Source organism: Gordionus sp. m RMFG-2023, chromosome 1 (genome assembly GCF_954871325.1).
Source record: "Gordionus sp. m RMFG-2023 chromosome 1, tfGorSpeb1-WG-v2, whole genome shotgun sequence".
NCBI classification, from domain to species: Eukaryota; Metazoa; Nematomorpha; class Gordioida; order Chordodea; family Parachordodidae; genus Gordionus; species Gordionus sp. m RMFG-2023.
In genome coordinates, this window is record NC_088775.1 from 61,843,099 (window position 1) to 61,862,225 (window position 19,127).

General features: G+C 29.7%; 1 protein-coding gene across 3 annotated transcripts in view; it reads right to left on the bottom strand.

Moving 5' to 3' along the window:
* Positions 1–4,175: 4,175 nt before the first annotated feature.
* Positions 4,176–19,127, bottom strand: part of LOC135931188 (uncharacterized aarF domain-containing protein kinase 5-like) — an 81,773-nt gene continuing 66,821 nt past the window's right edge. For 2 of the 3 annotated variants that reach the window (XM_065468121.1, XM_065468120.1), the window contains 2 exons: positions 5,190–5,315; positions 4,176–4,360 (listed from right to left, as the gene is read on the bottom strand). In XM_065468121.1, the coding sequence (XP_065324193.1) occupies positions 4,246–4,360; positions 5,190–5,315 (241 nt within the window). In that variant the 3' untranslated portion in view covers positions 4,176–4,245. Of the gene's footprint in view, positions 4,361–5,189; positions 5,316–7,936; positions 8,489–19,127 lie in introns of those variants that run through there. The other variant, XM_065468122.1, reaches the window with a different exon arrangement.

Below are 19,127 nucleotides of genomic sequence, written 5' to 3' on the forward strand. Positions count from 1 at the left end.
TTCATAGAACTATTCGTCCTCTAATCGACTCAACAATATAATTTGTATTCACGACTCAAATTGGATGTCTAAAGTAAAAAAATGTAAATAACAGAACAAATATCTTAAATAATAATAACTAATATGAAATATTAGCACTCTAGTTGACTCAAATTGACGACGCAAGTTCATTGAACTATTCGTCTTCAACAATATAATTTGTATTCACGATTCAAATTGGATGTCTAAAGTAAAAAAATGTAAATGACAGAACAAATATCTTAGATAATAATAACTAATTTGAAATATTAGCACTCTAGTCGATTCAAATTGACGACTCAAGTTCATAGAATTATTTGTCCTCTAGTCGACTCAACTATATAATTTGTATTCACGACTCATGAAAGTCTAGAGTAAAAAAATGTAAAATACAAAAAATATCTTAATTAATAATAATAAATAATATTCGTCCTCTAATCGACTCAAGTTCATAACTCGAGTCGACTTGAGTTCATAACTCGAGTCGACTTGAGTTCATAACTCGAGTTTGAGTTAGTCGACATATTCGACTAACGACTCGAGACTCTGAGTCAGAGTCGGATGAACTCGACTTTTTAACAACACTAATGGCATTAAATAATATTTTTTCAAGATTTGGGTATCCAGTAGAATTGGTATCAGATAATGGACCAGCTTTTAGGTCTGTTGAGTTTAATAACTTTTTAAAAGAAAAGGGAATTGTACATATATATACTCCTGCATACCATCCTGCGTCAAATGGTATGGCTGAAAGAGCTGTGCGATCAGCAAAAAATATGATATATAAATTAGGAGGCTGAGATGACATTTTGGAAGATGTGTTGTTAAATTATCGCAACACGAAACATGCGGTTACTAAGTCATCACCTGCTTTTAGAATATTCGGAAGGGAGTTAAGATGTAAATGGAGTTTTTTAAAAGACAATGACTATGATAATAGACCCAATGTAAAAAGAATAAATTTCAGAGAATTAACATTAGGCAACACTGTCTTTATTAAAGTGGGCTCCAATCAAGAATGGCGTGTGGGGATTGTCGTTGGGAGAATTAGTAATGTCATTTGGGAAATTCAGGTAGATGATAAGTTTTTCTTTGTTCATATTGATCACATTAGAAATTATTAATAGGAATATATTGCATTAGATTTTTACTTTTATATTGTTGGTTACAAATATTAAAGCATCATACATATTCTATCTTTCCTAGTTGTGATAATTTTGATTAATAAGTTACATTGTTAATATTGAAAATAATTCCCCCTTCCCAATTGTAATTGTTTATTATATTACAAAATTCCCTATTCCCAATTGTAGTTCCTACTATCCCCATATATATATTATTTGTTATATAATTCCTTATTAATCTTAATGTAAGTATTGGGTATTATTTTAATAATGATATCATTATTGTAACATTAAGTATTAACCTTATTACGCATTTAACATTATAAGAGTTACCTCCCGCATGTCAAGCAAGTTCTTTCCTTCCTCATTTTTTGTACCATGTTGTGTTTTCAAGATTTAAAATTTTTATATATAAATTTTTTTTTGAGGTGGTGCACGTTGCATGTGCGCCATTGTATATTTAAATACTTAAATAATTCATTTGTATATTTAAAGTTCGGTGAAATTTATTTGTATATCTCAAGGCAATTAAATATATATATTAATATATATTTTCATTTTAAAAACCACTTAGTTTTCTTTTTTAATATATAAAAATATATTCTAAATTACCATAATAATAATATATCCAATTTTAATCTTCAAGACTATAATTTCATCTTTTGAATTCCTCCGTAACTTATTCAATACAATCACACACTTTATTCTATTCCTTTCTTATATTATTCATTAGATATATATAAAATAACTCAAAAAAAATACTTTATTGAAATTTTTTCTCTAATTTTTACATAAAAAAAATAATCCAAATAGCAATACATCTTGTAAAAAATACATCAAAAGTTATCATGTGATACGTGATATATAGCGCTTCTGCCCTCTAGCGTTGAAGATTCAATATAGCTACGCAAGGTTTTCCTCATTTCCATCTATTTGGAATAATTTAATTTGGGTATAAAAGTAAAATTATGAGAAGCCCTCTACACGTTTGTGGGCAAGCCGCACGTACTTGTAGGCACAGCATTCTGAAAATTATTGCTTAAACCTCTATAGGCTTATTAAAAAGGAGTTGGGCAAAAAAAGAGCCTATACCCGAGATCTAAAGTATAATTTAATTACTTTAAAGGTGGGTGATGGTTGATTTTAAGAGAAACCTATTTAAGAAATAGCACCGATAAAAGCCGTTTAAATGGATTAGCTCTATTATTTATATGGAGATTATTCTAGATAAAAATTTATCCTAAATATTTAGCCAAATCTCATAGAAAAGTAGATCTCTCTTTATAAATTCAAATCATAAAATTGCAATATGATTATAATATGTCCTTAGTCATAAAATTTTTATATGAAAAACTTAATTATAATAAATTCTTAGTCATAATATTCATGTTTATTATATTATAATATTTTTAATAAAAGTATTGCATTTACAATAAGAGTTATTTATATTTTGATAATATAATCATTTATATAAATTATAATTGTTAAATTATATTTTTTAGATACCATTATGTGAAACAAGAATTATTTATTTTTTTTAAATACAGTTAGTTATTTACAATAAATTTTTAATATAATTATCTGTATAAAATTTATATATTTTGAAATTTATTTTTGTATATTATCATTAAAATAAATACATAGTTAAATAAAGGGATGTTATTTATATTAATTAATGTATTTTAAAAATAAATAAAATCTATAATGATGTATTGTTATATTAAAAATTTAATTAAAATAATTATTTTTAAAATAGAATAAGATATATTGAGTGATCATAAAAAATGGGAGGTTTGGTGGGCGAATTTTTTCTTTCTATACCGAATGGATTGAATTAATTTACAATTGAACAATAAACATTGATAAAATTTTCAGAATAATGCTTTCAGTCGCCTATCAATCATAACTTTGGCCAAATGGCTACAAGCATAAAATTTGGTAAATTTTAGAATTAGCATTTCCAATTGTTAAGCCAACTTTAACAAAGAGGATATAAAGATAACTACTGATAAATTAATATTATATAATATGTTTTAGGAACCCAGGCGAAGGCCAGAAGAAAGGTAGTTTGGGTGCGAAGCCAACCAAATTTTTTTTAAAAACCAGCCTATGGATAAATCCTTGCTACCCCATGACCCCCCTGAGATTGTAAAGACTAGTAACACCCTTGCCCAAAACGATGGCTTGCTCCGTGATGCGGCTCCGGCCATCCCTCGTGAAACCTTATGTCAAGTTGTGTCTGAAAAAATAAATATACTTCTAAACCGAGAATTGTCCTATGGATCGGCTCCGGCCATTAATTGCGAAACTCTCGTCTAAGTTATGTCTAAAAAGAAATATAACCCCAAGTCCACGGATTTCTCCGAGGTGCGACTCAGGCCGTTTCTTGTGAAACCTCCTTTATAGTTATGTATAATAAAAATAAAAATGGATTGGCTATTCTTTGCTATTTTTTGAAAACTCATGTTTTAATAATGATTATAACAAATATTTTGCATTCTATTTTATATAATAAACAAAAAGCTTCATACGGATAGATAATTGTTTTAATATACTGATAACTATTTATGTAATGGTTAAATGTCAGCTAATTCGGCTCAATCTAAAGATGCGTGCCGGAGAAAATCCGCTATCATTGAAGCGTTTTAATTTATATTTTACTTTCAATTGTAAAATGCTATACTTTTAAGGATAACCCCGAGGTCGCCAAAGTGATAGTTTTCGTCCAAAACCTTGATTTAGCTGCCTAATTAGCATAAACGGGTGAAAATATAATGACCCAACTATAACTAAGTGAACTAGAACAAAAATGGAACTAGTTGGAACCAAATCTTGTGCAATAGAAAAAGACTTAGAAGACTGTTGCGGGGGATAACTTAAAACATGCAACCTCAAGCAGAGATGATATATAAAACTTAAAATGATGAAAAATCATTATTGATAAGAAATAATTAAAATTCTTTCTTCTTTGATATAAATAGTGTTAATTTTTTTTTTATTAAACTACACTATAATTTGGTGCTAATAAAATTATATACAACATGTTGTTATAAGCGAGTATTTAAACAAATTATCTCCGACATGACAATATAATATATTGATATTAGATCTCATATCTGTTATACAAAACCAGATCGGCAATTTGAGGTGGCATAAGTCGTAAGAAAACGAGTACCTTCACGTAGGTTATATAAGCCCATTGATTAAATATTTCTCTTCTGTTAAAAAAAACGATTTAAAAAAAAATAATAGAATTGTATTTGTTAAAAAAACGGTAATTAAAATATAATAAATACTCTTAATCTAAACATTTTTTCTTGTGTATAATCAGCGTCTACATGACAGGATTTTCACTGGATGCAAACCCCCTTCAAAAACCTTTGCCTACCCCCCTAAAAAATTCCCGCCCCCTTCGGCGGCGATGTCTTTTTATCATTATTTCCACCTATTTATTTATTGATACTCTTTTCAAATAATTTATAAAGGATAACTTAAATTAATCTATCTCTACTACCAACTATCGATATTTTGTGAATACAAAGAATTTATTTTTTAGATAATAAATTTAATTAAAACCTCCATTATTTACAATGAATTAATTATTATGGCATTATGAGCTTGCTGAAATATCTAAACCTTTTAAATTATATTTGAAAGGATAGTTTATTTGGAAAACAATGTGTATGATTGTTTGCAATATATAGATTTGGTCGATGAATTGTATTATAATAATACTATAATAAAAGTATTAATTTTTACAGATAAACTTTGTCTTATTTCATCTCAAAATTTAATAGATAACCCCCCCCCCCCCCAAATGTATCCTACCCCCATTAAAGCAGCTTAACCCCTACCCCCTCAAAAAAATAGGATGCAAACTGTTCCTACCCCTCCCGCTCATGTAGACGCTGTGTATAATAAAGATATGTTTTCTATCATATTTTCTCATTTTTTCACTCTTCATTTTACCATCTATATTTAATACAGTATATTAGTTAAGTTTGCTAAATACTAAGATTGATTCATTATGATAAATATAAAAATTACTTTAAATAATATTCGAACAATGAATGGCGTAAAAAGTAACAAATACATCGGGTGTAACGGGTTAAGATATTATTGGATGAATTCGAATCTTTCGTTAAATCATAACTTAAACTACCTTTGATGGCTCTGGAGTAAAATTATAAAAATTTATATAGTTCTATTATAATAAGTATAAAATAGTGAACAAACGCGTTGTTTTATAATAAATCATGGGCCTAAATGAGGATAGGATATGAGAGGGATTTTAAAATAGGGTGGCAAAGATGCACACTGTTACTTTAAATTTTTACTGATACCCAAAAATGATAATCAACCTTCATATATGTATCCAGGACTTTGCTAATGGGTGGGGGAGGGGAAGCACTATTAGGTGAATTTTCTCCCCATAAATTTTATTGAAGATCTTTTAGATTTTAATAAAAATAATTCTGGGTTTTCACTATTTTTTTATATATTAAAATGCTTTTTTTCTAAAAATTTTTGAATTAGAGTCGTGATTTAAAAAAGTTATTAACTTTTACAAAATTTTCTTTCAAATTCTTCCTTATAAAGAATGATATGTTATATACATTTGTATGGGGGAGTAGGGTGTGTAGTAGAGATATTTTTATCTGCTTATACGAGAACAGGCAAATCTGCGAGTGGGGGTGAACCCCCCCCCCCCCCAAATTGGTTACGCGCCGATCAACTTTCATAAATTAAAAAAAATTTTATTCTACAATATGCTATGAATTTATAAAAAAATGATAATAGGGATAAAAACGAAATGTGCTGGTATATTTTAATTTTATAAATATGATATATTAATGATAATAAAAAAATGATAATATAGATGTGATACCTTTGCTTTTTTCAATAAATATATTCTTCTTCCTTTAATGACGATTTCCAGGTTTACCAATTTTTCCTCTGAATTTTCCTGTCCATTTTTGATGGTCCTGATCATCAATATTTGTAAGATTCATTTTTCTTATATCCGATCATCTTTATCCACGTCATCTTGGGCCCTAGGTCTTGATCCTCCTACTTCTATCAAGGTGCATCTCTTTACCCAATCATCTTTTGTCTTACGTTCCACATGCTTAGTCTATTTCTTCGTGTTACCATTCCAATCACTTCTATACGCATTCTTGCTCGCAATTCCTTGCTAGTCTCTCTCTCAGAGATATCCCACACATCCATCTAATCATCCTTCATCTCTGTTCTTTACAATTTGGTTTCTTGGAACGCTTTCATTGCCCATGTTTTGCCACCATAAACAAACAATTCCTAATACAGCTTACACAAACTTTTTCATTTAACTTCAGAGAGACATTTTTATTTGTTAGAATAAAAGACATTTCTCTGAAATACTTCCATGCGTGTCTGATCTTTGCAACAGCAGAATCTACACCACCATCTTCCTTTAGCATATCACCCAAATAGCAAAACTTTTCCAATATCCAGACCACCACAAATAAAGGTCATTCTTTCTAACATCAGACTTCCTTTTTTACTGCTACATCTTTTATGCACATCTGGAATATGGTACATTGGATTAAATCTCTAGCAACTCATTTCCCACACATATCACAAGGCCAATTACCGGGTTCCTCTATCTTTAGATTTTACCCACCAATCTCCACCTTTGTCTTTGCTGCATTCATTCTCAGGCCCTTTGCTTCCATATTCATTCTAATTTTATACCTCAATTCTTCCTCACTGTTTGCCATTAATACAAGGTCATCTACATATAATAGGTCCAAGGGAAGTCCTTCACGTATCACTCTAGCCACCACATTTATTACTAAGAAAAATAATAATTGACTATCACAGATCCCTGATGAAGTCCTAACTTCACTTCAAATTTCACATCTGTCCGTATCGCAGTTTGTGCTATCACATACATTGCCGCCATAACCAACCATTCTTCCACATGATTTTCTCAAGGCCCATCTAGTAACCTCGCGCGACACCCAGATAAATGCCTTATCCAAATCAACAAACGCATAATAATGTTTCTTTTTCCTTTGCAAGATACTCCTGCATTTGTCTAACCACTCAATTTTCGTTTGTTCCCTTATCCGCATCATCTCAAATACTTCATTACATGTTTGAAGAATTTTCTTCATGGCTTCCCACTTGTCATTTACCCCAGATGCTTGTGCCACCTCCACTACTCTTATCGCCAATGTCATATTGAATTGAGGTCTAGCACTCTCCTCCTTCAATTTCCAAATCTTCAACCTTGGCAATAACTTTCTTTTAGTGATCCTGGAGCCTTTAAAAATGAGATCTCCTATAATTTGTCGGGGCTGATCAATCCTCTCCCGGTATCACTTTCACATTTTTACTATTTACCAGTCACATCTCCTTACTAACAAATAATCCACAGCACTCTTAGCACTACCCGACTTAATACAAGCTTCTCTGATTCTTTACTTAATATTGTATTATAAACAATATATCCATAGCATCACCAAAATCCTCTCCCCATCCGGATTTCTCAAGCCGTAACTAAATCCTACATGTACTCCCTAATAACTCGCTCTCAAATGTCCATTCAGATCACCAGCCAGGATACTTATCTCTTCATTTGTCAAACTCGATGTCACTTCCAAAAGACTGTCCTAAAATGTATCTCCAACCTGAGGAACATATGCCGAAATAATGTTGCATAGCTTTCTATCAAAATCATCTTGATAATAATTAACTGGTTATTTAGTCTACTAACTTCAATTACTTTGTCCGCATATTTCTCTGCAACCAATACACCAATGCCAGCTTTACCATCATTACTTCCTTGCCAGAAATATTATACTTTTCACTTGTTCTGCCAATCATTCTTGCATTACCTTTCCATCTGGTCCCTTGTATGCAATGCACATCTAAATGCCTTCTATGCAGTGCATCGACACTTCTTCTGCTCTTCCCGTCATGTTCCCAGCACTCATGTCGCAAATCTTACTTTATCACAAACTGGTTTCTCCACTTATTATCAGGCCGTTTATGGGATATATTTGATTTTCACGAATCGTGGTTCCACCAGGTTTGTCATAGGCGGATGAAGAAGCCCACGAGGTACTTTGGTCTATACCTCTCTCATGCTTTGCCTTAATCATTAATTTAGGAGCGAGGTTTTTACAATCAGATGCCCTTTCTGGCATCAACCCATTTGAGTGGTGTTTACACCCCGTCGAGGAGATGGTGATCCTATTCTAGACTCAGACCACAGAGAAGCTTTTAAACCTCCATTAGCCGCCAAAAAACGTTGTCACTCCCCCGCCACGGTGAGGCTGAAGGTAGGATTTTGGGAGAGGCTTTTTTTCAATAAATATACTAATTAATATATTTGATATCGGTAATAGTAGCTGATACCCTGTTAGTAAAATGTAGTGTCATATTATTTATTTCGGCCCGAAACCACCTATGCCCTGGTAACAAAAATTATTTTGTATCTAAGCCTGACTCGTGGTGGTCCTAATTTAAAAAAAAGCTTATAGGGAAGAAATCCCAAACTTAAATATTTATTATTTTACTCTTTATTTCAAACTTATGCAATAAATTTAATTATTCTGCATTAACTCGGACAATTTAATGATGTTTATCTATTTTATTCTATTTATTACAAAATATGATATGAAATTGAATAATAAATACTTCCTACCTTCTAATTTTTTTTGAAACATTTATTATTTTTTAAATTTATTTTATAACCGTAATATTTATTAAGGCAAAAAAGGAAGAAAATATATTGATTATAATGTGCCCGCAGTATTAACGATTTACAATACTTCCGCCCATGATAGGCAGTTCGATGTAATACAGCGTTATATACTTATACAAAACAATTGTATTTGATGAGTGCTTCAGGTAAAAGCTTTATAAATATAGTGAATAGAGTGTTTGACGCTTTGTTATATATATATATATTATTTTTAAAATTTTTTATTTTTATCAAGATAACTTAATTACCTACTTATCCTATAATTCAAAAAGACTTAAATTTAAAACAAGTAAATAACTTATTTAATATTTATTTGGAATAAACAAGACTTTGAGAAAATTATATAATTAATATTATTTTTTTTGAGAGTCTGATGGCCAAATAGTAGAGGCTGATGTACAATATACAAGATTTGATAAGATCAATAATGAGTTGCAATCAATTCCTGTCTTCAAGGTATATATTAATATTCAAATTTATTAAATTAATATGGTATAGTTTCATATTCTAAATATGCTAAAATTGAGACAGTTACGATGAACCTTGATTTAGACGACTTATTCATACTTTATGTTTATATATGTCGTCATTTGTAAATATATATTGTATGCTAAAGAATAAACTATCTATCTGCTAAACATGATTTAATTCAAATAATATATTTTTTTTATAAGTAGATGAATATAAAATAAAAATATAGCTGAAAAATTGTGAAATTTATAAGTTAATATCATATTAATGTGCATAGTTTAAAAAAAATTATCATTTAATATATTTAAGCCTATACATAAAAGTTTTTATATTTCGATGAAAATGGCAACAGATTCCATTGAACCCTCTGGTAGGGTAAAATTAATAAGCTCTTAAATATAAAACAATTTTTTTTAATTTAAAATAATATTCTAAAAAAATATTGTCATGTGAAATAAATGTCAATATTACTAAGAGTATATTTAATACGGAGTTTAAATGACATGTTATACTGGTCCTGTAGGGATCGGCACCGATATTTAGCGCTTTCCACCGATCCGATCTATTTACTTTTCTTTTTTTAAATTATTTTATGTATATTTATTTTACATTAATAATATTTTCTAAATAATTTTGTATTAAACAATGCAAAAGCACAACACCCCTTAAATTTTATTTATTTATAATAACGCCAATTTTATTATTTATACTTTAAATAAAAGAATTTTTTCAAATATGGTATCTAAATTATGGAAATATTTTACAAAAGACAAAGATAATTTTGCAAAATGCGTTATCTGCGGAATTCTAATTTCATGGGGAGGAATAATGAAAAATTCATTTATACCAATATCCGTAAACTTTTTTTAATTATTGTAGAAATAAAATAAAATGCATAATTCGATTTTTTGCATAAAAAATATTTATTTCTTAATTACATTTGGTTCAAAGGGTGACGGTGAAAAATCAATATAAATATTGGATAGGGTTTGAGCCAATATCGTAAAATATCGGATCGGTGACAAATATGTGGATCGCCACAGCCCTAATAATTACAATAAAAGTTTCCACTTAAATATTTAAGATCAAACATAAAAAATTCAATAATATATTCTACATATTAATACTTATATTTAAAAAAACCTTTAAAACGATATTGCCTTGAACTACCAAATTTTGCTGTCCAGGCGGAAACGAAGGGGTGGGAAAAAGTGGGAACCTCTTCCATCAAAAATTTGCTTGTTCTTGTAAATTCATTAAGCTATAATAAAAATTTACACCCTCCCCCTCCCTAAAAATGTATTTATATCATATCATCATAAACAGGGATGTGAACCCGAACCCGGATCCTCGTATTTTGGCTGTACCCGAACTCGGACCCTTTTTGAAAGTAGATAGTCCAAGGGTTCTAGGTGGCATAAAAATTTTTAAAAAATAAAAATATTTTTTTAAAAGATAATATAAATTTTTTTAAATTTTATTAACTTCTTTTGTGTAATCATTTATTTTATCTTCGCGTTTTTCTTTCAATTTTCTTCCTGGACTTCCATTTTATTTAGAGATTTCATAAATTATTTTCTAGTGTAGGTAAATATTTTATTATGTTAATTTATTAATATGCTATATTATAGAAATATGTTGATTATTTTGAAAGTGAATTAGCAGTGCAAGTAATATTTTAATTTAAATGATAATGCACAACACGTTGGTGCTCAATTTGTATGATGCTAGAACGATTATTAAGTTTGAAAGAATTCTGTAATGATTTTATTATAGGAGAATGTGAAGCATTTTGTCGGAAGATGATTGGTGCAATAAAGGAACTTGCTAGTGTATTAGTTCCTTTAAAAATATTACAATCAGAACAATAATGTTTATTGTATTTTTATGGCATATGGATTAGATTTAGAAAATCCTTTTTATACGAAATATTAGAAAACATGAAAATTCGAGAGCAGCAATATTTGCAAAATAGTGTTGTATACGCTTCTATATATTTAGACCCTCGATATCAAGTTTTATCGAGTATTGAGCAAAAAGAAATGGCTAAAGACCATCTATGGCATACGCAAAACTCCATTATTTACAATATATTGGAGACTACGGCAATACCTACTGCTTGTAGTGATAATAATAATTATGATAGCAACATTGATGATCTTGAAATTTTACTTTTAGATAGAGAAAAAAAAATCAAATTATCAGATAAAAAGGAGGATCAAAAAATGCCTATTGTATCTTTAATAAAAAAGTTCTCAGAAGTTAAGAGAATAAATAAGGATACAAATATTTTAAAATTCTTCAATATATCCAGAACTATATATCTTATCTAGAATCTTCATGACTGTACCGGCGAAAATATAATAATTTTATTAAGATAACTATCTATTTTAGGTAAGGGTAGAACGTGAATTTTCATTTTGAAATATATTTTGTCTAATTTATGTGAAAATCTCAAGGATGATATTTTAGAAGATATTATGATTGTGCGATTGAATAAAACATTTAAAATATGAATTACATTTGTAAATTATGAATATGTATATATTGAAGTATAATAATAAATTAATGAAAAAAAATAATCTTATTTTGAGTCATTATTATGTTCCCTGAACCCGGACCCGGGTCCTTTTAAAATTTTATTCCTGTACCTGAACCCGGACCATTTATTTTTGTCGAAGGGTTCACATCCCTGATCATAAACAATCATTGAAAGAAAAATAAGTAAAGGTTAATTCTTTTTTAAAATAACGACTATGATTTAAATAAAAAACATTTTTATAAAAAGTGAAGACCCAATCCTATTTTTACAAAAATATAATATACCAAAAGTCTACAATAAGTTGACCTAAAAACCTCTAATAAAATTTATGGGGGGAAACCCATTTAATAATGCCCCCCTCCCCCCGTAGGAAAATCCTGGATACCAATATTATCGCTGGATGGGTTAAAAATTGTAAGCATTGGGCGGAAAAGTGGGGGGGGGGTAAACTTAAATATTTATCAGGCAAAGCTTATTAAAATTATTTTTTTATTTCATAATATTGCATATTATATAAGTTAAAGTAAAAATATATTAAAACAAAATAATGAGATAAACCAAATAATTTTTAAACATTGGTCAGGCGAACTAAACAAATTTTTTAATTATATTTCCAGTTTTTAAATATTTTCATAGTTAGCAGCCAATAAGTTTCTGTTAATATGCGCTTCAGGCTTAGGCTACATATCAAGCACGTGGACAGCGTTAGCGATTAGCTTAGGGCTATGCAACAAAGATATGGGTTAGTAAAATATTAATTTTATTAAAATACCAAACAAATAAATTCGGTATCTAACAGATACTTAGGTGTGCAGCCAATAAGTTTCTGTTAGTTTTTACCGAACTACGTGGTTCAGGCTAAGGTCAGATACCAAATTCATGAACAGCGTTGACGGTTAGCGTAGGGCTACGCAACAAAGATAAGGACTTGTGTTTAATTATATTAAAAAAAAGAAGTACTAATTTTATTATACATCTTACCCTCTACATCCGGTATCTAACAAAAGCTGAAAAATAATTTTATTTAAAACTGCGAAAGTATAAATTTAAAACTGAAAAAATTGATTTGAAAACTAAAAAATCAATTATTATAAAACTATGAAATTAATTATTAATAAGTGTGAATTTTAATTATTCGACTGTGCAATAGTGATATATTTTTTATAAATTATTTTTTTATTTTATAATATTACATATTTTATAAGTTTAAGTAAAATAATTAAAAAAAACGAGTTATAAGCCAACCAATAAAATAATTTTTAAAAATTATGTAGGCAAAACAAAATTTTTAAATAAATGAGGTATGGTTGAATTAAAGAACCATTTGCGGCAGGTTCATTGCATTTTAAAACTTAAGCTTATCTTTATATTTAATGCATTACTTTAAATAATTAAGTATCGGTAGCGTGTCAGTAGTAAAGCAAAAGAATACTCAGCATGCCTAAATTTAATTTGAACATGACTAAAATATTTTTATTTGAGCAAAGAGTTTTTTTTACATATCTAATATAAAAAATGGCCTATTAGCACGACTGAATGATGAGACCTAGAGACGTCAATGAAATATATTTAATGATAAAATAATCTGTAAACAACCATTAGATGATATAATACCGAAATTATCAACCATTTTAAGATTTTGGTGTAATGCTGACTTTATTAGTAGATTAAGGTTGCCAAGACTTCCGACTTACTCTTACGTAAGCGATAATCCGTGCTTCGAGAATTTACGATTTCTCCCAATTTTTTTTTAATATGAAATACCTCTTTTTAAATATTTTATTTAATACGATTTTTAAGAATAACCATTTTAAGAATTTATATCAAAAAATTTAAATAACTGTTAAAATTTTGAAAATTATAAATCTCATCTTCTTCTAACCACAATCATGCACCGATCGGAGAGAATATTTAGTTTTATGCTTTCTGGAGAAATGATTTACTGCTTTTGTAAAAAGCAATGAATAGAAAAATTAAAGAATCAAATATTTAATTGTGTCAATATATAATGTTGCATAGTAATGAGAGGAGGTTAATATAAGTTTTATTGAACCTGATATAAATTTTATTCTTTTATATAAATAACATAAGGACTATATTTATTGCCCTGTTGTGCTCTTCACCAATCGGACTCTTAGCTTCTCGTTATGGCAATTGATAAATTGTATCATTATTAGATAAGCATTTAACCCTGATCAAAATTCTCGTAATGTCTATATCTTGCATGGGTTATTATATAGCGATTAGCGACACAATCTTTGTTTTTACTTTTCTATTAATTCTTTTATTTTGACTATATTAAAATACAGCCCATCCAGTTTATCTATGATAGTCAAGGTAATATCTTTAGAAATTGTTTGGAGTTAATTAATTTTTTTGCTTCTCAATTTTTTCTGAGTCAAATTTGAAGTCTATCTAACATCTTTAATATGAGAAGAGAAGAGTCTTTCGTATCTTCTAACATGTTGATGCAATGAATAAAATAATTTATTAATCAACTAATATTTTATTGGAGTGTCGATGTTATGTTAGCAAGGTGAGAAAGTTAAATATATTTTATTTTTGTGCTTCTGATAAATTGAGTTTCTTACACATATATCTTTTTGTAAAAATAATATATAATTTAAATGAAAAGGCTTTTTATGTAAATCATTTTACTTTTTTTAAATAATCGAAGTCCATTTTATTATTTTCGGTCAAATTTAATATTAGAGATGTATTAATATTTTTTATCGGATCGGATAGATATTAGTTGTTTTTAAAATATCGTTTATCAGCTGATTTACTAAATTTTACAATCAGATCTGATGGCATCTTAATATAATTTAAAAAATTTTTTTTATTAATATTTATCTATATAAATCAAGAATATACTTATATAATTGAGTGATAATTTAAAAAAAAAATTAAATAATTGTAAATAGGGCTGTGCCGATCCACATATTTTTTCACCGTTCCGATCCGATATAGGTTCAAACCCGATCCGATATTTATTATTTTTTTCACGATCCCCCTGTGAACCTAATGTAATTAAGAAATTAATATTTTTTAAGCGAAAATTCGGATATGCATTTAATTTTTTTATTTCTACAATAATTTAAAAAAATTTACGGATATTGGTGGTATTAAATAAATTTTTCATTATTCCTCCCCGTGAAATTAGAATTCCACAGATAACGCATTTTGCAAAATTATGACTTTTGTAAAATATTTCCATAATTCATATACGACATTTAAAAGATTCTCTTATTTAAGTATAAATAGGTGTTATTATTTAAAAAGATTTAAAATAAATAAAACTGAGTGTTCCTTTCTATTTTTATAAAAAAAACTTTAAAATACTGTAATATAAATTGAATATAATATTAACTTTTCTGTAAATTATATAACCTGAAGGATTGAATTCATGATATATATATACGTGATATTTTGTATTAAATATACTTTTACTTACTTTACCTATTTTACTTATTTAATAAAACACTTCATTGGCGACGATATTTTTAGAGAAGATTTATTTGATTTATTAAATTTAAAGTAAAAGACTCAATGGAAGTAGCTCCTATTAAAGTTGAAGATTCAATGGAAGTAGTCGATGTAATGAGACGATTATTGACTTTTCAATTAGGGTTAAAACTGTCTGTTCTCTTTGTAATTTTAAACCGCCTTTTGATGAACATTTAAGAGATATATTTATCCTAGGAGTAGGCTTACCTGAGTTGGACAAAGAACTTCGGTCAAAGTATATCGAAGGCAATATTAATTTTGAAGAGACCGTGCGTTTAGCGATCGCGCTGTCTTCGTTGGAAAATGAAACCCAGACTGAAGTTAATAAAATAATTAAAAATAAGCCAACACAGGGTTCGAAAAATAATTATTTTAGAAATAATAATTATACTAACGTCAATAGATTCAATAATAATAAACACTTTAGTAACAATTATATTCCTAATAATAATTATAGACCTAGTATCAAACCTAACTCTATTCAAAAGAAAGTTATATGCTTTTGTTGCGGTAAGGCAAACGACATAGCGAAAGATTGTAGAACCCATGCCATACAAATGATTCTGCCACGGACACACCTCGCCTGTCATTTTCAAATAAAGCTACCATCGATGCGAAGATAAATGGGTTGCAGCTAGCTAGGGAGTTTGATACCGGCGCCGCGTGTAGTGTGATTGATGAGGTCACCTGGAATCGTATTGGCAGACCACAACTATCACCGGCTTATATATTAGTGGGATATAATCATATCCAAATCGAAGTACTAGGTAAATGTACCGTAGAAGTCAAAGTAAAAAATATTTCGAAATTTTTACTTATTTGGGTAGTTAAAGGGGAGAATTCCCTTATTTTTGGGATGCCTTTCATTAGAGAATTTGATATAAAACTACCGGAAGAAGTTCGTATTAATAAAATAAATATGAATATTCCCTCTTTAAATACGATTGTTTCAAAATTCCCTCAAGTTTTTAAAAAAAAATTAGGTGAAATCAAACTGCAAAAGGCAGTCATCCGAATAGAACCGAACACGTTACCGATTGCATTACCAGCAAGAAGAGTTCCTTTTCCGTTGCGTCGAACCATTGAAGCTGAGTTGGACAGACTTTTAGACGAAGGCGTTATCGAGAAGGTGGATCCAACAATAACTCCAATCACTTGGGCTACGCCAACGGTTAATATCTTAAAGAAATCCGGTGCCGTACGGATATGCGAAGATTTTCGTTTAACAATCAACAAATATCTAGCGATCAATAACGATTTACTACCAACTTTCGTCGACCTAACAAATAAAATCGCGGGTGGTAAAATATTTTCAACAATAGATTTAAGAGATGCATTTTTACAATTCGGAGTTAGTCCAGAATGTAGTGACCTTTTGGTAATTTCGACACATGTCGGTTATTACCGATACCAAAGAATTCCATTTGGTTTGACTAGCGGTACGATAATATTCCAACGCTTTATGAAAAACCTATTAAAGGGAATTCCTATGGTTAGTGTATTTTTAGACGACATAATTATTGCAGGTGAGAATAATTCCGATCATATAGTTAATTTGGAAGAAGTATTAAGAAGATTTGAGAAGGCTGGACTGACCACGACGACCGATAAAATTAAAATCGGAGAAAAGTCAGTCACTTATTTAGGTCATGTTATTGACAGTTTCGGAATTCACCCTACAGAAGATAAGATTAGCGCTATAAAAAATTTTAAAACACCTTCCAATGTTAAAGAACTACTTTCTTGGAATAGTGAATTAAAAATGTTGGTTGGTTTTGGTCAGCTAAAGAAAATGAAATATTTACTAAAGTTAAAAATATATTGTCAAAAGAAGATACAATAATTCCTTATTCAGCCGATATCCCTGTCGTGATTTCTTGTGACGCTTCCGAAGATGGTCTAGCTGTTATTGCACACCGATTTCTTACTGGCCAGGAGAAACCGATTGCTTACGCATCGAGGACACTTTCGGCGGCTGAAAAGAATTATGCCACAATTGATCGGGAGGCTTCGGCGATCATGTTCGCTATCGAGAAGTTTCATCAATATATTTTTGGAAGACATTTTATCTTGGTTACTGATCATAAACCATTACAATATATTTTAGGTGATAAAAGAGATCTTAACAAAATAACAAATAACCGTTTAATATACGGTGGGCGACGAAACTATTAAATTATGATTATGAGATAATATATAGACCAGGTAATCAAAATAAATGTGCCAATGCTCTGTCCCGTTTGGGGGTAGAGAAAGCAAAAACCAATGAAGTTACAAAAAAATTCGAAGAAGAAATCAGAGGATTAAAAATTAATTTAATAGAGGATTTATCTTTCACACGCAGTAAAGTCGTAAGTGAAACGAGCAATGATATAAACCTAAAAGAGATTATTAAATTAATAAAAAATCATTGGTATATTGATAATATAAATAATTATTCGGAGATTGTAAAAAAATATATTTCGATTAAAGATAATATTTCGTTCGAAGAAGGATTATTATTTTATAATGATATAATTATTATTCCAGATATTTTAAAAAAAGGAGGTTTTATATGTGATTCATCGAGGACATCCTGGGATAGTGGGGATGAAATCATTGTGTAGATATTACGTGTTTTGGACAAATCTCGATACGGATGTTGAAGACTTTGTTAAATGTTGTAAGAGTTGTCAAGAAGGAAGGCCGGGAGCTAAAGAAGTGCCATTATACAATTGGAACATTCCTACCCGACCTTGGGAACGATTACACATGGATTTGACAGGCCCCGTATCTGGAAAATATCGGTTAATTTGGGTAGACGCTTTTACCAAATGGGTTTAAGTTGCAATTTTAACACATATTAATTCGGCGAGTGTAATAAATAATCTGCGTAATTATTTCGCTAGATTTGGGTTACCTCGCTACATTGTCTCAGATAACGGTACTCAGTTTACTGGATCTGAATTCAAAACGTTTCTTTTTAAAAACAATATAAAACATTTTAGATCGGCCCCTTATAGCCCCAAATCGAATGGTTTGGCTGAACGATATATACGGACGATAAAGACGCGTTTCTATGCTGGAAGGAGATGTGGGACTCCGGACCAGTTAAATTTAGCAAATGTTTTAATTACTCACCGTAATACTCCCAATGCAACTACTGGTAAATCTCCTGCCGAGATGATGTTTGGAAGGTCGCTTAGGACGACATTGGAACAGTGGAAATTATCAACGAGAGAAAGGACGGAAAACGCTCTATGGAAACAAAAGTACTACAAAGATAGAAGTGTTGAACCTCGGGAGTTTGTAGAGCAGCAAAAAGTTTGGATAGCAAACGAAAGGACAGCAGGGTGGCATGAGAAAAGTGTTACAACGAAAAAGCGCAATATTGTACGATGTGGAATCAGAGGGGATCGTTTAAAACAAGCATGCAGATCAATTGAGGGATGCACATACACAAGAGAAGGAAATACCCGTTACGTTGACCGAAGAAGTGGAAAAGGCAGAACATGAGAATACAACTCTTGGAAAAAGAGTTTCGAAACCCCCATTACGTTATCACGATGAATTCATTTTATAGTGGGGAGAACTGTAATATAAATTGAATTTAAATTGAATATAATATTAACTTTTCGTTTGTAAATTATATAACCTGAAGGATTGAATTCATGATATATATATACGTGATATTTTGTATTAAATATACTTTTACTTACTTTACCTATTTTAC